The sequence below is a fragment of the Mytilus trossulus genome, chromosome 7 (genome assembly GCF_036588685.1).
Source record: "Mytilus trossulus isolate FHL-02 chromosome 7, PNRI_Mtr1.1.1.hap1, whole genome shotgun sequence".
NCBI classification, from domain to species: domain Eukaryota; kingdom Metazoa; phylum Mollusca; class Bivalvia; order Mytilida; family Mytilidae; genus Mytilus; species Mytilus trossulus.
In genome coordinates, this window is record NC_086379.1 from 68,284,120 (window position 1) to 68,308,973 (window position 24,854).

General features: G+C 33.5%; 2 protein-coding genes across 4 annotated transcripts in view; one reads left to right on the plus strand and one right to left on the minus strand.

Annotated features, from left to right (window-relative positions):
• The first annotated feature begins 1,917 nt into the window (after positions 1–1,917).
• Positions 1,918–2,625, plus strand: LOC134726620 (gastrula zinc finger protein XlCGF7.1-like). Its single transcript, XM_063591031.1, has one exon. The coding sequence runs from the start codon at positions 1,918–1,920 to the stop codon at positions 2,623–2,625; it is 708 nt and encodes a 235-aa protein (XP_063447101.1).
• Positions 2,626–16,028: 13,403 nt separating this feature from the next.
• The window catches only part of LOC134725657 (probable chitinase 10), a 30,729-nt gene continuing 21,903 nt past the window's right edge, over positions 16,029–24,854 (minus strand). For 2 of the 3 annotated variants that reach the window (XM_063589654.1, XM_063589653.1), the window contains exons 14-19: positions 23,899–24,018; positions 21,141–21,594; positions 20,256–20,435; positions 18,478–18,648; positions 17,291–17,447; positions 16,029–16,147 (exon numbers count right to left, since the gene is read on the minus strand). In XM_063589654.1, coding sequence (XP_063445724.1) covers positions 16,138–16,147; positions 17,291–17,447; positions 18,478–18,648; positions 20,256–20,435; positions 21,141–21,594; positions 23,899–24,018 — 1,092 coding nt within the window. In that variant the 3' untranslated portion in view covers positions 16,029–16,137. The remainder of the gene's footprint in view (positions 16,148–17,290; positions 17,448–18,477; positions 18,649–20,255; positions 20,436–21,140; positions 21,595–23,898; positions 24,019–24,854) is intronic. The other variant, XM_063589655.1, reaches the window with a different exon arrangement.

A 24,854-nucleotide genomic window follows, 5' to 3' on the forward strand; every position in this document is an offset into this window, starting at 1 on the left:
TTGGCTCTGAAACTAAATAAACTTGCTTATTGACTTAACCATGTGCATGCATGTAATATGCAATTAACACTTTTTTAAATGACGTTTGTTCTTCGCAATCACTGAAAACCTATGTTTGTAATTTAAAAAAAAAAGATACAGATCCTATTCTGGGTTCCTTCGAAAACGGGCTTTTATTTTATGACTAGACCCTATATTAACTATAAATATAACATATGATTAACTAGTCCAAATAATTATGACGTCTGGCAAGGCTATTTTAATTTTTTTTCTGGGACGCCTTCCTGTCGTAGGAAGGCGTCCCAGAAAAAAAAATAGCCGTCCCAGACGTCATAATTATTTGGACTAATGATTAACATGACTTACTTGGTATTGTCCAATTCAAGGAAATAATATCCATTTATAGCACTTAATTTACATGAAACATAAGAATGGGTGTCATATCCACCTTTTAAAAATAAACACGTGGTAACAGTAAACAGGTGCTTCTGACAACGAGAAACTTATATATCCCTGAACGAGATTTATCTCTCTTTGTCCTTGAACAAAGATGCATCGTAATCGGCTTTGTTGAAATATTTCAAATTAGTGTCATAATTATATATTAATTTACGGGTTCCAGTCAAATTTACTAGTCTTCGGAGGATCTGATCCAGAGAGTACAAAATATGGGTTTAGTTGTAGAAAAGGGGGCTTTAGCCCAATTTGTAACGGTTCCAACGAGCTTTTTTCTAGTATAATAGTAGTAGCAAATTCAGAAAAATATATAAAAAAAACAAAATACAAAAATAAATACAATGCATGAATTCCAATATAGTTACCACAGCAAATAAAAAGTTTCAGGGTTCATTGGTCAAGTTTTGTGGTTAGGTCCTCTTGTAATATACTATTTGAAATACGATTACAAATATTTGGTATGTAAAATGTACATATATTAGGCCGTTAGTTTATATCTCGTTTGTTTTTAGCATTGTCATGTCGCCCGGTACCGTTTATAGCTGACTGTGGTATTGGCTTTGATATTGTTGAAGACCGTACGTTGGCCTATAGTTGTTAATTTCTGTGGCGGATCCAGAAATTTAAAAAAGAGGGGCCCACTGACTGACCTAAGAGGGGGCGCTCCAGTCACGCTTCAGTGATTCTCTATATAAGCAACCATTTTTTCCCCAAAAAGCCCCCCCCCCCCCCCCTAAATCTGCCTCTGTCGTTTGGTCTCTTTCTGGAGATTTGTCCCATTAATTGCCAATTAAACCACATCGTTTGTACATGTGATGGTTTCATGTCTGTCCGGGAGTGTTCATCAAACGGTGACATAAATTTTATGATATATTATACAAATATAGCGTTTGTATGAGGTCGACACAAGGATATTTTGATCGGAAAGAAGAAAATTGACTGAAGACAAAGCCTATAATTGTTATTTTATTAATGTATTTGAACATTTTTTACCGTCAAACTATTCCTGAACGAACCAAATTGGTTAAAATATACGAGTTAATGATATTGCCCAATATAACATAAAGTTAAAAGCATATTGCACGGTAACTGTTAATGAAAGCAAAATACAGCTAATAGTACTGTAATAAATAATCCAAGACTAAGCGTTGAATACATTTTTTTGACTCCGATCCCCAATTTGATGAAAAAAATGCGTCAAGCATGCAGCTGTCAAAAAATATTATTCAGGATATAAATTTTCCGTTTTTTATGTGTTTTGTCATTTAATTTTACCATGTGATTAGGGACTTTCCGATTCAATTTTCCTCGGAGTTCTGAAAAAATAAATGATTATTTACCCCCTCAACCCCACCCCTTTTCAAGTTTAAATGGTTACTCCCTAATAAGGAAATACATATACAATTTAATGAAGTATTTCTGTTGTCTGTATTTCAGATGAACTTAAACAATGACAAAACAATGTTGGATTATTTAGGAGTGCAAGTACTTACATCTGATTCTGACATCACAGATCTTATCACCAGTGCTGACCTGTTAGAGGAACAAGAAGATCCAAATAACCCAATAGAACCTAACCCCAAGAAATGTAACGTTTGTCATAAAGAGTTCACTGAAAAATGCAATTTGTGTCGCCATATGAAAAAGAACTTAGATAAAATGGAAAAATGTCAGCAATGTGACAAGGTGTTCTACACCAAATGTGATTTATCTTGCCATGTTGACTCTTTTCACAAACATATTGTTTTTCAATGTACAACATGTCAAAAGAGCTTTAAGTCAAAAACAGGACTCTCGTACCATAACAGAGAACATTCGGGCCAGTTCCGTTACCTTTGTACGTATTGTGGAAAAGGCTTCAATTACAAAAGACAGTTTGAGGGACACAAAGCGGGCCATGAAAATGAGAGAAATTTCAGTTGTTCGAAATGTGGGAAGTCATTTCAGTATGAAAATAGTAGAGATAATCACGTCAAACTGTGTGGAATTAATAAAGAGAAATATGCTAAGTGTGACCAATGTGGGAAAGCCTTTAAATGTATAAAATATATGAAAGAGCACCAGAAGTGTCACCTGAACCCAGATAGGTACCAGTGTGCAATGTGTGGCAATTACTATCAGAACAGATCTGGTCTACATAAACATGTGAAGAAAACCGGACATAATTAAACTGTTTGTTGTTAGTCGTCGTTTAATTATATTTAAATGCTTTGTTTTTGTTAATGTTTTGAAATATAATTGCTATAAATCGAATTATTCTCTGAAGTTTTGCAGTCTAATTCTAAATTCGAATTAAAGATTAAATTGATACTTCCTGTGAAAATTCTTGTTTTCCCTTCGGTCTATCATTTAAGTAAAGAAAAGGAAAAAGAGGAAGAGGAAGAAGAAGATGCTTTATTTCCATCAAATGGGCTCACAAGGAGCATAATATAATATTATCATATTATTTTTACAAATATAATAAACAATACAGTATACATGGTTACAAACAGAAATAAGAAACACCAGTTTTCATATATTCGGGAGTATATAAAGCCTTATATAAAAAAAAGTATATATACAATGTTGGGGTATGATTGCCAATGAAACACATGCAGAGACAGTCAAAATGACATAAAAGTTGATCACTGATATGATATTGCCTTGACGGGAACAAAGTCATTACTAACTGCACTTTAAATAGATCTTTATACACCAGTCATACTCGCTTATCCAAGTTATCTCATTCCGGGTAATTTCGAAAATAACACAACCATTTCATCCAGTTGAAGATATCTGGGACCTTGTTTCAACAAAGCACAATGCATAATATTTTTAATGAGACCTGATTTAACAACCGTAAAAATTTTAAACAAAATATTTTTTGGAATCTAATTTGAATTTCGAAAAAGAGAATCATAATCAATAATTATTTCCTAGTAATAGCTTTCTGATTTTTTTCTCCCCCAGCTCGTTACTGGTGACCTTTGTTCTACTTAACTAATAACCAAAACAGGAAGTTGTCTATAAATGACACGGGTTTTTTTTTGGAGTTTAGTTTGTAATTACTAAAAATATCAAGGAAAAATCAATCGTCAGTAATTAACAGTGAGATTATCAAATACTTATAAAAGTCCTTGGTCCATTACATGCATGACCTAGCAGGTCTAGACTAACAGAATGACATGTAAAGCTCTCATATACTCTACACTGAATTACAATTTACTAAATGACAACTGGTTCACCTCTGTCCGTCGGTCTCTCAATCTATCACTACGATACACTTTTATGCTACGCTACCGACATTTGATACAAAATGCATTTAATGGAAGGGGTGACTAGAATCACAACATAAGTCAAATGAATGTAAAAATAAAGAATGGTACAAAACATTCCAAAACAACACCAAGTAATCAAGGTTAATCAATATTTTTTTCCCAATTATCACAGTTATTTTATAATAGTTCAATTTAATCATAAATTTGGTTTGTTTTTTGGTGCAGTATTAATTCTCCGCATCTGTAGGTCCAGACAGATTGATTCCTAATCGTGTCGTTGGTAAAATCTTACTCTCGTCGCATTTGTGGTATTGGCGAACGGGTAAGCACCCACGGGTAACTTCATGTAGCTTTGATATATCGGATCTCTTTGATTGTCTCTGTTTCTTTCTTTTACGCAACACGCTGTCAAAGAAATGATCCCTGAAAATAAAGCATAAAACTTTTTGTTTCAGCTGTCTTTAAAATAATGACCATGCAAATAAATGTTCACTATTGAAAATGAACCGTGAACAAATAATAATACATAATTTTGGTTTGTCTTGTCCATTCGAGATATTAATGACTTGAAATTAACTAACACACTAAGACCAAAGAGTATAAAACAACCGAAAGTCAACTCCAAAATATACAAATGAACTAAACTGTCCTGACGTGGGGCAGGCAAAAAATGCGACGGTGTTAACATTTTAAATGAGATATCAACCTTCCCCTTAACCTTCAACCAATGAAGAAAAAAACAGATACACATCAATACGTACAGCTGGTAAAACCTCAGTTTAAATGAAGTCCGAATAAGTAACAAAAGTTCATACTTTAACTGTATAATTTTAATTTTGCCGTCCTCCTGTTGAATGTCAATCAAAGACGGTTTGCTCTCCTCTAATGTGTCGTTGTTCTCAGTAGTGTCGTTTAACAGCGATGGCACTGGATAAACACATTTTCTTGTTGAAGTAATACTAAATGACCTATGTTGATAAAAACAGTAGTATACGTTCAGTTATATTTTTAAAAGTTGTCAAAATATATAAGTTTATTATTTTTAGCTCATGTTACTCATGTGACACATTTGTGGTGTTTGAGTTAATTGTCGCAAAATATATCATTTGCACTGTATTTATATACGAAACAAAAATAACATTATTTCATAGTTGCGTTAAATGAATTGAAAGTTTATTGACTTCCCCCTTATTTTAACAAATAGTTATATTATATAATAAGATAATTTAAATATGCCAATGAGACAGCAAACCAACGACAATATCAATAAAAAAGGAAGTCGATATATTAAATGTCATGTTTCTACCTGCCATAACATAACTGTTTTTGTCCTTCTTTGTTAAAATTTCGAAATTTAAAATCAATTACAATTACCTGTCAGTAGGATCGCTGCGATAGTGAAGAATTTCTGTAATGGTTGACATCAAGCGTGGAATACTAATGGCCTTTGGACATCCAAGCCTGGTATCTTCCATCTGACTGAGTTCCCCGAAAAAAGTTTCATTAGCTAGGCTAGATATAGATCGCTGGTTGTAAGTTTTGGTACTGCACAATGCATATAGCTGTATGTTTGTGTCAATCTTTTGCAAAAAACCCTCAAAAGATACTCTACTGAACCCATTTATGAACATTCCATATGGTGGATAAGTGCCAAAATCTACTCCGGTTAATACTAATTGCTTCATACGCAATCTTCTGAGAGCTCTCTCAGATGCTGATATTCCGGGACTGTCTTCAGCCTCATACCAATTCCTTACTGTATTACAAAATTCTGCCTCGTTATGATATCCTAGCTTCATCATTTCTGTCTCAACTTCGATAGAAAATGTTTTCAGAGCATAGGCATTGTTTTGCTTGTTTATCAGGTCAATTACCAAACTCTTACTGATGATATCCCTATTCTCGGCAACTGCATGCCATGCGTCTTTTTTTATCATCCTTAAGCCGTCTTTACAAACTTTAACTCGGAGATTTACTAAAAGATGATGAGCATCAACGCACATCGGCTCCATTTTTTCTCTGTTATCATTATAAGCAGGATATGAAAATATTTCAGTTGAACCTACATTTTTAATTAACAATTCTTTGCTGAACGGTGAATTGCTGCACCAATTTTTGTGTTCACTAGGAAATATAAGGGTTGCATATAAAACATTTAAAAGTTGTTTCGGAACAGCTTTGACATTTACTCGACTAGCAGCTTTAAGTGATCTTGATGCAATTTCTTTAAGTGTGACGATCTTCTTTACTGTTTTTTCAGCTATTATTTGTTGTCCAGTTCCGAGCAAAGTACTGATTGCATTCACCTTTTCCATGATTAACCAAGACTTTTTGATAGACAGGCCCTTGTTCTTCTGTATCAAAACAGTATTGTCAATTATAACATTCATTTCATCATGAGTAATTTTTTTTAGTCTATTCGTATCGTTCACTGTAATTTGAATATCATCTAAACATTTCCCTTTCCACTTGTTTTGTATAACGGTTTTCTTATGGTTAATAAAACCTTCGTATATTTTCAAGTAAATATCATTGATAAGTTCAATGTCCTGTTCAAGTTGTACAAGGTTTTGATTCTCACCAGAGGTTTTTGAAGAGCAAGAAAGATCTAACACATTGTTAGCCATTGCAGGATTTTTGTCTTGTTTATTGGTTTCAGTCGCCGGGGCTTCTTGTATTTCTGACAATATCGTAGATGCATCATTGTTTTCGATGAACAAATCCAATACTTCTTCCGGGAGACATGCAAGCTTATCTGATTTCTCACTTTGTTCCAATGCTTTTCCGGTATCACAATCTTGACTGTTCTTTTCTGACATCACAGTTGTTTTACCATGTCTACGAATAGCTTTCATAATTTTTGTATGTAATGGACAGGAAACGGTTAAACTTCCCGTAGCATTTTGCTTTATAACAAGATTTGTTTCTTCATTATTGACCATTGATGTGGTCACAAAGGCGTGAAATATATTTTCCCTGGTAGCTTTCTTTGCTTTCTCCCAAGTGTCTTTCTGTAGTTGCAGTAGCGTTAAGGGCTTGTCTTCACAAGTTCTTGTCGCCAGCTTAATCCACTGTCCATCAAAGCTACTGCAAACAACATCTATTCCATTATCGGCGCACTTGCTTAAAATAGAATCATGCATTACTCGCATAACATTTGTGGACAAACTATAGCCTTTCAAAGCATAGGCAATTGGAACAGCATAGGGCATTTCCGGGTGCCAAATTCTATCAGTGTCACTCAACAACCATACAAGTAATTCCGTTGCTTTGCGTCTACAAATTTGGTAAGCTTCTTTTATCATAGATACTGTTTCAGTTAAAACCATATCAACTTTTGATTCTGATTCTGCATTTTCATTAACAATTGTTACGGGAAAAACGTATTGCGTCTCGGTGTTTGTTTGTGATATTCCATTCGTTGTACATTTTACCGAAGGAATCTCGCAAAGAAATTCAACATTTGTCTGCTTATATTCAATCATTCTGTCTCGTATTTCTTTTGCGTTGTCTGAAACCCGCGTTGGTCTTTTTGGTGCTTCCTGGCCGTACAAAGAAATTGCTTCAGTTTTCATCATTTCCCAAAGGTCGCTGTCAAATTTGGCACGAAAGACTGTTGTTGAATCATCTGTCCAGCAAATATATAAAAGAGTTTCAGTGTGCGTTGACGCCATTTCAGCAAGTATATGTGGAATATATCTGAAATGATATCACATTTGAAGTAATTAATTGTTCACAATAAGTTATTACAATTCAAAAGATGTAACTAACGTTATCACCCTGAATAACAAAACTTTGCCAGAAAACACTGTAAAAAATCAAAACATATAATCAACACTGATCTGTGTCCACACTTGTATTCTTATAAATATTCAGCAAATTTTGAAACGAAGTGTCAAAGAGACCATGATGTTTTAATCTATGCTGATACAAAAATTAGATGTGGTATGATTGCCAATGAGGCAACTCTTACCAGGAGACCAAATGACATAGAAATAAACCACTTTAGGTCATCGAAAGGCCTTTAACGGCGAGTTTAGCCGATACTACATAATCAGCAATGAAAGGCCACAAAATGACAAATACAAAACGTTTCAAACGAAATTAATGTACAAAAATATTAAAGGAAAAGCCAATATGTAACACAACAACCACTGAATTATAGTATCCTCAATTGAAGTAGACAGAAGCTAACAAAAAAGCGGCTGGGGTAGGCAGCTTGAAATCGGCAGTTAACTCATTAACATAAATATTCACGTTTTCTGTAAGAACTACCTTGAAATTTTATTAAATATTGGCCTAATAAAGTTGCCTCATCCTTTATATCAGAACTAAGTGTACTGACGGACATACTAACCGAAGACTAAATGCGTGAATAATAAACTAAGGTAAGTAGCTTAATTACCTTGTAGGAATTGTATAATGCACTGGTATCGTATTCTCGTTCGGGAAAGGACATTTAAATTCACAACTAAGAACAGTTTGCTCATGCGCTGTTCCTATTTCCAATTGGCCAATTGATCCATCAGGTGATACTAATATAAATGGTTTCCCATCATGTTTAATGTGGAAGGCACCTTCTTCAAAATATTTCATATCTGGATAGTACACAGGCAAAACTTTGCTAGTCAAAGTTGCAATTGCATGGATTTCTGATTTAGTACCATGATCCATTCTTTCCTGAACTATTTCTGAAATGTTTTCCTGAACATCTTTCTTTCTTATAACCTTATCGTGATGCTTCTGTAGATTTTTTAAGCTATCAAGTCCTAAACCTTCAAATATTTTGCTCCCTGTCAACCTAAAACCATTTCTGTTTTCGAACCACAAAGGAGAACGTTGTTTTACAAATCTTAAGTCGTCTCCTATGCTACCTGGAAGATCTTCTGGTTCTTTTAAAGAAACCCAATTGTCTTGTGAGTACATGTCAGTGTTTGAACCTCGTAAAAAAGATTTACTACTTTGACAAAGTATCGTTATTTCATTAAATATCATGTTGTTAGTTTCCAGCAGTCTCTTTAGAACGGACTTGATCTGAAACATAAGTGCTTGGATGCTGCTGATGGCGTAAACATAACGTGAAGTACCCCAGTCTTCTCCTGCCTCTTTGTAAAACTTTTTCAGGGCGAAATTCTGGTTTTGAAAAAGCTCACGTAAATCTTTGATCCTTAATGAAACAATCCTAACTATTTCAAAAAGTTTTTCTTTCCTGTCATTATTGGTCATTGTAATCCATTCATTTATTAAACTTTCCACCTTTTGAATTTCGGTGTCCAGACGCTTCTGTAGACTCTGTAATGAATTTCTGTCTTCATGGCCAAATAGATCTTGATCGCCATGCTTGCTGTTTAATCCGGGTGCTAATTTTTTCCCATCAACAGATAACACATAACTTTTCCCACGCGGCAAAAACTTAAATGCTTCAGTAATGATACCGGGGAAGATTTCCTTTGGAATATTTATGCTTACACTTTGAAAATTATTTATCGAGTTAATATTTGGAACAGCAAAGTTTATTTTACTTTTCTGTGGATCATACAGTCCTTTTGATGATGACCCATCTATCACTTGACCAATAGATTTTTCACCAGACAAAAATCGAAGAGCCTTTCCATGAAATAACCGATAAACAACCTTCCAAAACTTCATCGATTCGGAACTATACTGCATCTGTGTAGTATTATCTAGGGAATACCCTTTAGCAATGTCAAGCAGCAATCTAAAGGCAATATTGTGAATCGGAAATTTTCCAGAAGCTATCCCTTTCAATAAAAGACAGAAATCTTCTTTATATCCACCTTTATTTAAGTTGTTCAGAACTGAAGGGAGGATTAATTGAACATCGCTTGACAGTTTTTCCTCAGGTGAATCCGTGAAAAGTCTTTTTCGATTTTTTCCAACGGACCCATTATATGTAGCTTTTTTAGGAGCTTTGGTGAGATGACACTTATTTGGTGTAGTGAAACTTGTTTTTTTTGCGGGCGTTGTTATGTTTTGAATCTCTTGAGGTAACGGGGAAACCTTTGATCTTTTTGGTGGATGAAGCCATAGTCCTTTCTTTTTTCTTTTATTGTTTTTTCCTGCAATTAGAAGTAAACATTAACTAACTGGCCATTGTTTTTATTTTGAAAGTCTTTTATAATAATATAAAGGTGTTACCTTTAGTATCACATACATAAACATATTTAAAGATTCATGGCAATGGGGTCAATGTTAGGTGAAACCTGTCAGACAGACATGTACACTGTACACCTTACGATAATTCCATGCACCAAATTGTATGTATCTAATGTTTATGGTAATTGAAATATAGACTCACTAAACCATGAAAACATGAAAGACACTGTTTGGTTTCATATTGTACATTCAAAATATTTTTTTTTATATATTTTACATGTCTAATCAAAACAGTGATGTAAAACAAGAGATTTTCTATCATGATTGGTTACACACTCCAAATAAACTAAGCTAAAACCCTAAATTCTTTTTTTTTTTTTTTTAAATAAATGCACCAATGCTATTTCTCACTGTTCAGTGGAGTGCAACAAAATATTTATTGATCCAACTGAGATATATTCGAATTGTTTTAATGTTTTAACCTACCGCAATTGACTGTTTAAATATTCAATCCTGACGGTTCACGTATTGCCTTCTTTTTTTTTTTAAAGACGACACAAGACTTCAATTGTTTTCGTTTTGACTGGGTCGAATAACAGGTTCATCGCTTGCTCCGTTTAAAAAAGTTTGTTTGTGTTTTAAATGCATTGAGTACAATTTTAATATTTGTTGAACTAAATTAAAATACATCTGTTAAATACATAGTGCCGATTTGTGCAATTTAATATATAATATTATATCTCCTTTTCTCTAAAATAACGATATGAAACAAAATCAGTCATATAAATTATACCACCGACTTAGTCCCTCATTAAAGAATTAACCTTTCAATAACTTCTGGCACTGGCACATATGTTTTCCCTAAATAACTTGTAAAGATGAACTGGATACACTAGATGGCAAATGAGCATTTCAACTAATTTGTTGATTTGACCTTTTGCCCTTATTTTCTTTGTTGAATTGACCTTTTGTTTTGTTTGGAATTTATTAATTAACATAAACAAAAACGTATTTAATATCTGCATGGGTTAAATTATAACTATTCAATCTGAAAGAAGCCGTTTCCTGCATAAAAATCGGAAAGCATTCGTTTCCTAATATCGGAAAGCATTCGTTTCCTAATATCGGAAAGCATTCGTTTCCACAAACGACGCTGAAACTGAAGTATCTGAAAGACAGCGTTTCCTTCGATTTTTTAAACGGACAATTTGTAGTAAGATAAAATATATTTTTGATATACGGATATGAATAAACTAGTTTATGGTCAATAGACGATTCGATAACTGGCTAAAACTAATATGTTTTAAACAGATTCATGCACATAAAAGGCATTCTTGTGTTCCATGATTTGCAGTGTTGCGATTGTGGGACCGTTTACGACCTGATTTAAATCTTTCAAAATAACATGCGTTACATTTCTAACAAGTAAAATAACTCTAATGTTCCGTGAGATACAACAAAAAACACCACATACCACCAGATTGAAGCATCATCCATATTTAGCACCTGACTTCTGCTTTTCCGTCAACAAACATCTGAAAAAGCAAGCGTTACACGTATCTGAAAGCAAGCGTTACCGGCGATTGAATCTGAAAGCAAGCGTTCCGAATATACACCGTGACATATACATTCGTTCCGGCATATCATTTATCAACATGATGTACACAGCTACTTTTGCATAGGTGCTATTTCTGTACCAAAATTACACAGTACTGGAAATCTTCTTTTAATATTCAGTACTCTTTTGTTACTTTAAAATTATTGTAATATTTAGGTAAATGGTTTTTTTTTTATAGTACTTGATTTAGACTTGAAACTTAAGTACTGCTTGTTTTTGGTTACACCGTTACATTTTCTGTAATTTGAAAATTTGTCTATTTCGTCTCTTAGAGTTAAAATTTCCAAACATGTAAAAGTGTTGGTTTTATTTCTGAATCAAAACGTTAGGTACAACTCGAGTACTGAAAAACACAGGTACCTAAATATTACAATAATTTTAAAGGGGGGGGGGGGGGGGGCAAGGGGTTTAACTGTTATGATGTTATGGGGCATTTTAATTCTTTGTTATCTGTTATTCTGGAAATATATTTACTGTTAGCTGTTATTTTCTAATTCTTTGTTAGCTGTTATAGGACTATTTTCTATTTTGTTATCTGTTATTGTGAGAATCTATTTGCTGTTAACTGTTATTGAAAATTTGAATGTTAGCATTTTGACAGCCAATCTTCCGTAGAAATTGAAGATAATTGAATAATAGTCTCATTGGCACGCTTACCACATCTTCTTACAATGTCAATGTATATCTATTGGTCTTTCTACTGGTAATATCGGGTGGCCCTGTATTTGTAGAAGAATTTCAGTACCATACATAACATAAACATATAAAATCAATTGGACCCAGGACCATTCCAGTCTATATTATTATTATCCTTTGTAATAAATTCCATTGTCTGTGAACATGTAGCATTTTGTACAAATTATAATTCACTTATAACTTGTACAATAACTTATAGTATGCATTTTGTTATAAAATAAGAATTGGTACACCCTATATTTTTTTTATTCAATGACCACATAATAATCTTTATGTTGTACTATTACACCACTGTCCCTGATTAGGGGAGTATTGGACACCAACTAGCATGCTAAAGTTGACGCAGTCACATTCTGTATGTGACTATTTCCAAGTCAGGAGCCTGGATTCAGTGGTTGTAGTTTGTTACTGTGTTACTAATGTTTCTCGTTCACTATTTTGTGGATAAATTAGACAGTTAGTTTTCTCCTTTGAATTGTTTTACATTACTAAGTGGTGTGGGTTTGAATTATGGCTTTGGGAATTATACAACATCTTTTTCTTTTAGCATTTATATTAGAAGTCAACTCCCTCTCTTTTCATTTACATGAAAGAGAACCCGGACCACCATATTTTTAAAAGCTTTTTAACTGCTTCACATGGCGAAAATTGAAGCTCAGAAACCATTGATGAAAATACAGATGTGTCTTCAGTTTAATTTTTCGACAAACACCCTTTTTAAAATCCTACAGCTTCTCCAAATTTTCCATATTCTATAATTTCACATAAGATACATGATTGGTGTTTCACTTGGTATCATCAAAATGTTCACTAGGTCCAATTTCTATTATACTATCAGAATTGTCACTTGAGTCAATTTCCATTATCAGAATAACCATAACTGGCATGCGTGTTTCAGTTACATGTCCTGTCTCCACTGATCTGGGTATTTTTGTATTTTATAAGTAAGTTTTATCATGTGGTCATTAAATAAAAAAAATATGGTGCATCAATGATTTTTTTTAATACTTGTAAAGTATATATATTGCTTTTCAGAAAATCTAAAAATCAAATTGATAATAAAGTGTCACTGGCTGCACAGTTTTCAAAATTAAATAAAACACCCTAAATCATTAAAAATTGATCCCTCAAATGCCCTAGATTAAAAATATCCCTTTATCAAAAACAGAAACAAGTAATTTCGTTCAGAAAAATTCAACATGCATACCATAAATAAACTCATCATAGATACCCAGACATAATCTAGTACACACGCCAGACGCGCATTTCGTCTTCAAAAGACTCGTCAATGACGCTCGAGTCCAAAAAAAGTTAAAAAGGCCAAACAAAGTACGAAGTTGAAGAGCATTGAGGATCAAAATTCCTTAAAGTTTTGCCAAATACAGCTAAGGTAATCTATTCCTGAAGTAGAAAAGCATTAATTAGTATTTCAAAAATTTCAAACATTTGTAAACAGTAAATTTATATAAAATATAACCATATCAATGACAATTCATGTCAGCACAAAAAGTACTGACTACTGGGCTTGTGATACCCTCGGGGAAATAAAGCTCCACCAGCAGTGGCATCGACCCAGTGGTTGAAAATAGACTCATCATAGATACCAGGACCAAATCTAGTACACACGCCAGACGCGCGTTTCGACTTCTAAAGACTCATCAGTAACTTATTGTACAAGTTACGGGAAAAAATCAACCAAGGCAGAACTGCATCAAAGGCCGAAACGTTTTGTTTACACAAATTACAATTTTATAGGTCCATACCTCAAGTTATATACTAAGATCTACGAGTCATCTAATGGATTGGTCCTGGACAGATTTATTTTCATATTTTATTTACTGTTATCTGTTATTATCCCTTTTCAATTCCTTGTTATCTGTTTTTCACCAAATCAATTCACTGTTTTGCTGTTATGGGGACCCCCCTTGCCCCCCTCTTTAAAGTAAAGAAATAGTACAAAATATTAAAAGTAAATTTCTAGTACTACACATTATAAGTGCAGAAATATACCTATGCAAAAGTAGCTGTGTCGGTATTCATATAGGCACCAATTAAACTCTTTTGATAGCAGAGTTGTTCTTGTATTGTTATGAACCATAGTTTTACGAAAACACCCAGTATCGGTTTACTGATTGTTGAAGGCCTACAGTTTCCTATATGGCTTTTGCCATCTGAATATGAACTCCAGAGGTTAGTTTTTACATTAGAAAATTCAAAACGGAAAGTCTGTAATCAAATGGGTTTCTTGTCAAGTGTAAATACATATTAACGGTCAAACATCATTTCCTCGAATGTTTCATATGATCTGTTTTATGAAGGGTTTCCCGGAGAAACTGACAGTGTTAAACGTGAAACTGACGGTGGCAAATGTAGTTTAATGTTATTTTCAACGTCCCTTCTTCAAGAGTTTACATTGAAAACTTTTCAATGAAGAGCTTCCTCAGCCAACTGTTGACATGTTTATATTCAAATGTCGTTTCTATCACTCAATCTTTTGAAGTGTTTCATAGAAAAACTGGTAGGATCCTTTTAGATTGTTTTGGAATGTTTTTATCGCTTGAAACATTACTTTCTGAAAGGTTTTTAACTCATTCATAACAAATTTCACGAGATAACGGACAGTATACATCGGTATGTTTTGTATGTTTTCATCTTCGAACTCGATTCATTAAAGTTTCTCAGTTTTTTTTACTCATTCATAACAAATTTCATGAGAAAACTGACAGTATACATCGGTATGTTTTTGAATGTTTTCTGCTTCGAACTCGATTCATTGAAGTTTCTCTGAGAAAATTTTGAAGAAAGTGTGTCAACTAACTTTTGTTTCAAATGCCATGTTTTTTTCAAAATGTTTTCCTTCTAGGAAGGTGGCCTGTGTGAAAATATTTACTGTTTTGAATGCAATTTCCTCAACATTTTTTTTTTAAATAAATGTGTTCGTCATGGTTCTGTCAGAGTGTGCAGTAGGTTTTCTGATAGATCGTTTTCTTCAACAGAAAATTTTGTGTTATCCCTTTGATATCTTCTGCGTTTTTCTATTTTCTTTTGCGAATAATAATAACAATTTAATCATATCACAAATTAAAAAAATATTTAGTTTGTTTAAAATATTACTCCATTATTTTAATATGAAACATATTTTGATTTGATCGATCTTATTATTCTTCAAAAGACATCCTATTGTTGGTGTAATTCAAAGGAGCATCCAACATTAGTTATAATTTCAGTCCACTGAAGAACGTTTTGGATCATTCAAAATTGTAGAGGCAGAGTATGATCTTCTCAAACTAACAATACATAATGGGGATTTCATGTAAATTTAGAATATCACAAAACACGTCATCGATAGTTTGCAATTGGACAATATCAACGTACAATCAACCATAATCGTAGGTTTTTTGTGTGTGTCTTGGAATTTTATCGCTGTGGTGATAACCAATTGGTAGTTTTTGACTGTCTTTTGTCGGGTTATTGTTTCATTGAAAGATTCCCAATTTTTTATTCTAAATTTTATTTAACGATTCTATTTTTTTGGACAGATAAAATAGCACAAATAGTAACATGAGTTAACCTTTTCAAAATTAGTGCTTATTTCAATAATGCATGCTTTGAAAAGAAATTGCTGCAGTAACACAAATGTGATAAAGTTTGCACTTTATTCTCGAATGAAGGACATTTGAAGGGTAGTAGGAAAATCTAATTTAAATTTGTAGTGAACATTTTGTGATCATTCGAATTATGTTACTTTAAAATGTGTGTTTATTGATTTTCCAATCCGTTGGAACCTCTTGCAGGAAGAAAATATGTGTACCGGAAAAAAGATTTTTTAAACAAATTAGCTGTCTGCATAGTAAGAGTATCATTAATGATTGCTCGAAAAACACTTTGATAGAATGTCTAAAGTATTTTATTTACAGGCAATAATATGAGTTTATACACAAGTAGATATTCAAAAGAAACCTTCTTTGTTATATGTACTGCTGTGTTTTCTTTTTATCCAAACCTGAAAAAAATAATTTTGTATTAGCATTGTCTATACAAATAGTATATTACGATGATCTTGTTTTTTTATATACGATTTTTGTAAAGCAGTAATAATTATTTTGTGAATTATTGTATCAGAATAATATTAAGATAAATTCCAACTTATATTGTATAAAATCCTGTTTTCCCATCAAATTATTCATATCAAAATTTGATTTGCATGTTTTAATTTAGATAATTGGGTGTTGTTTTGTTTCGCGGTCAGTGGCTATACATCTGCCCAGAACGATAATTTAATAAATAAGTAGATTCTGCAAAAAACGAACAAATTGAGACGAAAAGCGACGATCTCATAGTGTACAGTAGGTTGTCATCGGAGAAAACCCTGAGAGATGTTACGATCTGCAATATCTATATTTGAACATGACATGCATGTGAACTTGTCAATTATCGCAAAAAAATGTTATCAACTGTCTACATTCATTGTATTTAAATATATGTTTGAATCAAGATCATTTAAAGTAATGATGTAAAACAATTAGTAACCACCTCCTATAATTTGTTCGCCATCTTCACCAAAATGGATGATGATGTGTGTGACAAAAGAACTTTCCATTCAGTTCCAAAAGGCAGTTTCTCTGATGAACAGAGGCAAAAGATTCCAAAGGGATATTCAAAACTCATTAGTTATGCAACGACATGGCATGGCAAACAAAAATGGAAATGAACGACGAAAAGATAAACGATAGTCTACAAAACACAACATAAAACTCAAAAATGAGCAACAGCAATAAAAAAAAGGATTAAGCGGATCCCGCTACATATGTGACACATTTCGTCTTGCTCATCTTATTTTACCTTTAGATCTAACACATAGTTCATTTAAAAAGGGAAAACAACCATTGTTAAAGAATTTTACTATTTTTTTATATTCATTTTATTTCTTCTCTTCCTGTTACGTTCAGTGAACCCTCGGCAATACTATAGACGAAAGGGGTGCAGTTTAGGTTAATGTTAAAGAAACATCAAAACGCCTGTACCAAGTCAGTTGTAATCCATTCGTTTGATGTGTTTTTGAGCTTTTAGTATTACAATTTGATTAGGGACTTTCCTTTTTGAATATTTACTGGGAGTTTGGCATTTTTTAAATTTTACTTCTTACCTTCGTCTCTTGACCCAGTTACAGTTCTTAATGGAAGCGTCCCATTCAGTTCCATGGGCACATTCATATCTATATGCTACTCCATTCCAACACGAATAGTAGACTTTATCATCACAATTATCACCATAGAATTTACCACTCTCACAGTTCACAGGTGCTTAAAAAAAAAAAAAATGTGCTGAAGTCTAAAACTAAACTAATGCCTGAACCCATGTATTTCTTTGTTTAATATGTTCTCCTATTTATTTGTATTGTAGTCCTGCAATATTATGTTGTCATTTGAATGTTATATTTAACTTTGCAATTAAAGTCCGAGGTTTGGCATGCCACAAAACCAGGTTCAACCCACCATTTTTATTCCCCTTTAAAAATGTCCTGTACCAAGTCAGGAAGATGGCCATTGTTATATTATTGTTCGTTTCTGTGTGTGTTGCATTTTAATGTTGTGTCGTTTGTTTTCTCTTATTTTTGAGATATTAAGATAAGACGTGGCATGGTACTTGTTTATCCCAAATTCATGTATTTGGTTTAGATGTTATGTGTTATTCTCGTGGGCTTTTGTCTGATGCTTGGGCCGTTTCTGTGTGTGTTGCGTTTCGGTGTTTTGTCGTTGTTCTCCTCTTATATTTAATGCGTTTCCCTCGGTTTTAGTTTGTTACCCCGATTTTGTTTTTTGTCCATGGATTTATGAGTTTTGAACAGCGGTATACTACTGTTGCCTTTATTTTATTATATATGAAATTAAGAGTATGTGTTATGAATGACAGTGAAACAACTCTTCACCAGGGGAAAAGAAGTTCACAATTATGAGTCGAACCCATACTGCTTATATCAAGCTATATATAAAGACCCCGAAAAAACAAATATAATATACAGCAAAAAAGGCAACCAAAGTTAATTATTCGAACAGCATAGAAAACCAGTTAAAATCATCAGCTATAATATTGTTTCACTCAGGATGTCAATGATTTGCTTACAAACACTTCGTTCTAGTTTTGAATTTTGATACTGTAACAGCCAATCAAAGGTTAGTATCATTACATTATTTGAAAGGTTTTTCAAACAGAAAGTACAGCAGAGCGTTGTCAGACCCCTGTACACTAAGAACTGCAGTTTTACGAGAGCAAGTACAATGTATATAAATGCCTGCGCTATGCGCTACAGAAAACATATATAATGGTAATTACCACATCGTGTAGCACCAACTTTGTCTTCCCAATCACATTTATCGATACTGCTATCCCACAGAGCGCCATCAGCACACGTATGTTTCGACGGTTTCCCTCCAAAACATATGTAATAACTCTGATCATCACAACTATCTCCATACATTTGACCTTCAATACAATCCTTCGGAGCTACAATGTTAAGGCATCTATGGTTTAGGCAATGTCAGGTGGGAAAACTCAAAATTACAGATGTGTTTGATGTCAGTACCAGCGTTATGGTTAAGGGCATACGATGCAGTTTTGATCCCGTATTTACAGTTCAATGAAAATTTCCATATAGGCTATTTTTGCCTGATAAAGTCAAATATGTGATAAAAAATATACCTTCATGTTCTACTTTTTTAGTTAAATGAGGAAGAAATTTTGTATATTTGCTCAAAATTCGGATTTGTGGCCGTATTTTCCCTTTCGGAAGAAAGACATAACTTTGTTGTTTTAAAAGATAAACACAAATTGTTTTTTTGTTAAATAATTTGTAATTTCTGTATTTTTTATTAAGAAATAACTCATATTTATCAAATGGTCATGAATTGAGAAAAAAACGACATTTTTTTGTGGTATATTTATCAAAGTAAAAGAAATTGCACAATTTACATTTTTATAAAATTTGGTCTACATAATCTCCCGGCAAAATGAAACAAAATGTTGTTTTAAAAAATAGGGGTTCATGCACTCGTTTTCAAATTATATCAGTTTGAATAATGAAAATCAGCCGAAAATGCATCTTTTCCCGATATGTCACAGTTTGACGTCGCGAAAATAACATTTTACGTTAGCAACGTCAATACCACCCCTGTAACTGTATCGTATGCCTTTAAGCTATCTACGCCTTGGACAAGAAAATCCCTAGCATTTATAATAATATTAATTTTTGCAAACAGTAAATTTATATTAAAAAAATGACCATACAATAAATATTCATGTCAACACCGAAGTGCTCACGAATATATATACTAGTATATATATGACTTGTATACCTACCACCACGAATTGGACGATTAAAGTTGTGTATAGAAAGCTTTTGGTCAATACAAGTATAATCATAACGGACTATAGCAACTGTTTATTCATATTATATTAAAGATGTACTCATTAATTTGATAATTGGAACCTTTTATCTTTACAATTTGCCTAATCTAATAGACTTTGAAGACGAATGGTTTAATTGTTGAAAGTTTCAGTTGCCCTGCCCAATGTGTCTAACCGATAACGAATGTGGACGAAGAGCGCATTTTGTTAAAAAAATATTTAAGTCTAGTTTCTTTGATAATTTTCTTTTTTTTATAATAAATGCATTCATAATAGATTTTTTTTCAACCTAATGGAAATTTTTACGAGCCAGCCTATCTTCAAGTTAATCCTTCCTCCTAAACAATCAGATTTGAGTAAATAATAATCGTTTTGTATACTAGAACCCTACACAAAATACATTCAGACATCATACGAAGGGTCTACATTCCTTGATATAACCCTTTCATATATTGTGTAAACTCAAACACTGAAAGGAATATACTAGTATGTCATTTTGCGCTTTTCATTTAAATAATATAGTTTTTTTATTTGCTACATGGGGACACTGACCTTGGAACTGTAATCAACTATTCAAACAAGTTTCTAACTAACTTACCACATGGATCTGGGGTTGTTGGGTTTACAATATAGTCCCAGTTACAAATGTTTTTGCTCGAGTCCCATACAGTACCAGTACCTAACTAACAAGTTTCTAACGAACTTACCACACGGATCTGGGGTTGTTGGGTTTACAATATAGTCCCAGTTACAAATGTTTTTGCTCGAGTCCCATACAGTACCAGTACCACATATGTATTTGTATGCAATCCCATGACCACATTGATAATATACTTTAGGATCGCATGCATCCACGTAAAACTTCCCATTTGCACAGTTAACTGGAGCTACAAATTAATATGTCCACATGAGAAAGTTTCTAATTTTTTACCAGACTTTATAGTTCCGCTGCAAATGGACTATCAGTCCCAAACGGTATCATCATCTACAACAACATATTTTAAATTGTTCCTTCATAAATTTCTAAGAAAATAATGTTTCACCTCACTCATTCATAGATGAATTTGGCCATTATTTTAAGATCACTGTAATTCATTTCGCTTTTCAACTGTTTCAGATCTTATATACTCTAGGCATTCTATTATTCGAGCGTTCCTGAAGAAGTTGAATCTAGAAAAGCGCTTCGGACTTTTTGTTCTTTTGGTTTATAATTCTACAACCTTTTAAAAAGTTTTGTATTTTCAAACATGTTAGGCCCGAGTATTCCTGAAGAGCCATTGATTGTCGAAAATAGCGCCTGGTGCAGAAATAAAATGGTAACGTTTATATTATTTGGACGAAATGTTTTCATTTTAAAGAAAATGGAATAAAATTATCAAATCAGTATATTAAACTATTACTTTATTTTAATGCGAGTGGCATAATAACATACTTAATCAATGCCTCAAATATTCGTAATTGATATGTTTATTGAAAGAAACGTATTATAATTATAAAGAATAGTTCAAGAAATTAAAAGTATTTTTTTATGAAAATCAATTCAGAATGTTGAATTAGAAATGGCAATATTTTTATCCTTAAGTATTATTTACCTCCACACCCTCCAGGACTTTTAGTTGTTGGTGCTTGAGTTGGTTGTGAAGTGGTCGGTGCCTGAGTTGGCTGGGCAGTTGTTGGTGCTTGAGTTGGTTGGGCAGTTGTTGGTTCTTGAGTTGGCTGGGCAGTTGTTGGTGCTTGAGTTGGCTTAGCAGTGGTTGGCGCCTGAGTTGGTTGGGCGGTGGTTGGTGCTTGAGTTGGCTGAGCAGTGGTTGGCGCCTGAGTTGGTTGGGCGGTGGTTGGTGCTTGAGTGGGTTTTGCAGTTGTTGGTGCCTGAGTTGGTTCAACAGTGGATGTCGCCTTAGTTGGTTGTACGATACTATCTGGCAACATTTCTTTAAGTTTAGACATTAGTGGATTACTTCCAAGACCACATGAATTTGTAAAATCATCCAAATCAATAGCCCACACCATCGATCCGCCAAGGCCGTTTTGTCGAATATACTCTGCCTATATCAATACAGAAAAAGTTAACAAAAACCTATAACAAGAGTGCACACGCTGAAATGTCTCGCCTTCTTTACTTATCATAGATATACAAATATGTTGATAGACCAAATATAAAGCTTTATTACAACTCTCACATAAACTCAACATTAAAAAAGAAAACAAAACATTGATCAATGAACCATGAAAATGAGGTCAAGGTCAGATGAACCATGCCAGGCTGAAATGTACAGCTAACAATTCTTCAATACAAAAAATATAGTTGACTTATTGCTTATTAATTCAGAAAAACAGACCAAAACACAAGAACTTAAAACTGAACAATAAGCTGTGAAAATGAGGTCAAGGTCAAATAAAACCTGCGTAAGAGACAAATAGATCATAAATCATTTCCATACACTAAATATAGTTGACCTAATGCATAAAGTATTAGAAAAATAGACCAACAATCAAAAATTTAACTTTGACCACTGAACCATGAAAATGAGGTCAAGGTCAGATGAAACCTGTCAGCTAGACATGTACACCTTACTGTGCTTACAATCATTCCATACACCAAATATAGTAGACCTATTGCATATAGTATAAGAAAAACAGACCAAAGCACAAAAACTTAACTATAACCACTGAACCATGAAAATGAGGTCAAGGTCACATGACACCTGCCAGTTGGACATGTACACCTTACAGTCCTTCCATACACCAAATATACTAGACCTATTGCTTATAGTATCTGAGATATGGACTTGACCACGAAAACTTAACCTTGTTCACTGATCCATGAAATGAGGTCGAGGTCAAGTGAAAACTGTCTGACGGGCATGATGACCTTGCAAGGTACGCACATACCAAATATAGTTATCCAATTACTTATAATAAGAGAGAATTTAACATTACAAAAAATCTTAACTTTTTTTTCAAGTAGTCACTGAACCAAGAAAATGAGGTCAAGGACATTGGACATGTGACTGACGGAAAGTTCGTAACATGAAGCATCTATATACAAAGTATGAAGCATCCAGGTCTTCTACCTTCTAAAATATAAAGCTTTTAAGAAGTGAGCTAACACCGCCGCCGCTGTAGCCGCCGCCGCCGTCGGAACACTATCCCTATGTCGAGCTTTCTGCAACAAAAGTTGCAGGCTCGACAAAAACTGTAAGCAAGTCTTACATAATTACCCCTTCCTCCACTTTTAAAATCCATTTTGGGCCATGAGAAACTTAAATATCTGTCAGATAAAAAAAAATTAGAGAAACGTCACACAGTGCCACAGATTCACTTTAAACATTCAATTAATGAAGATTGGGCTTGAATTGCATTTGTAGAATTAAATATTGTACGCGGGCCACTTTTTCGCAGTAAATTGTGTCTACGGACATAATGTTTTTCATGAAATATCGTCCAACAGATGTATATCTATGAAAATATGTTTTTGAGATTTCAACCCTCCTCCTATACTCTAGCCAATGTAGCAAAAACAAACACATAACAATACGCACAGTAACACTTAGTTCGGAAAAGGTCCGAGTCCGAAGTCAGAAAAGGTAACAAAAGAAACTAAACAAAATGACAATAATACATTAATTAACAAAGAACTACAAGCAGTTGCTGACATACCAGCTTCAGACCTCAAATAAACAGACTGAAAGATTATGTCTTCATCAATCCCCCCCCCCCCCCCCCGTTAGGGGTTTAGTATTATATCATTATAACATATATGAGAATAACATAAACCGTATCATGTTAATAACTTGTTTAAAAATAAATGTGTTTATTTCATAGGCAAAGACCTTATACGTGAATCAATATTATAGCCAAAATATGCAATCTTTAATGACCTGACAACAGTACCGTAACTATATTCCTTCTTACTAAGTCTGTTTAAAAGTTTGGTTAGCTTTTGAGGTGAATGCCGACACTTTTGTGCTTTGTAAAGAATATTACCATTAACAATGGATGTGAAATACCTGAAATATCAGTTGTTAATAGTAAATGTCAGTATTATTGGTGGACTTCGGCAGTTTTCAAGAAGTGCTTGGATCGAGTTGTCTCTTTGACAGATTTCGCATATTCATTCTCAATTTTATTAATTGGTAAGATTTACGAAGATTACCTACCCTAATATATATCATATATCAACCTAAGAGAGGAATGATTTATTTTACTTAAATATTTAAAGCATATCATGGACGTTAAGTTAGAATATATAGTCATCTTTATTTACTTTTTAATCTGGTCTTTATGGTCCTTTTCTAAGTTGTCCTTGAAATTCATTTGCAACTGTATAAAATAAAATACAATATTTACCTTTATCTGAATACTCTCAAGATCGTCATAACCAACCCACTGGTCACCTTTATATGCATATGGCACTTTCTGTTCGTCGTTCCATACCCTGGTCCAGCCATTTGCTAGATTATCACAAACCTAATAATATACACATGGAAAAAAGTATTGCAACACCAAATTCAAATTAAAAACAAAAACCACTCTTTATTTTTTTGTGATTTAATTGTTGAAAAAGAACTTATTAAACATTTTTTTTTAATATCACCTGAGTTTAATCAATAAATATCGACTCCATAAGTTCTTATCTGCATATGCAGCTAATGTACTCGTTAACAATAAATCAGGTGTTTTTATCCTCATTGTTTTCAACACTTTAAATAACTAGTTTATAAAGGTATGTGATTAACACCTTGTAATTGGTCATCCACAACTCATAACTGCAGCAAAATTGCAGATAATCAGCATGAGAAAAGCAGGTATGTCGCTGTGACAATTGCACTTATTGTTGGTCATCACCATTCCACTATAAGTCGTTATGAGAATAAAGATAAAAAAACGATGTTAAAGACCTTCGAGATCAAGAAGATCCCCTATTACATCTGCTAGGGAAAATCAAGCATAATGAAGGTTAGTCAGAAGGATACCTATTGCAAACAATAAAATACTAAAAAGAGAGTGATGACCATACAGAAGCATTTTAACAAGAACTGTTCGAGATCGGTTCATCGCTATTGGTTATCGTGCGATAAGACCATTTCGGGGACCTTTGCCAACGGACAGACACACAGTTTCCCGTATCCAATATAGTGCAGAGCTCGTCAAAGTTGGAAATTAGCATCGTGGATGAAGATGCATTGTTCAAATGCATTGTTCAGTGTCTCTTCCTTGGCCCGATCGTACCCCGAATATGAACCATATCGAGCATATATTTGACACTATTGGGCGTTAAGTGCACGAAAGGACACCCCAGTTCA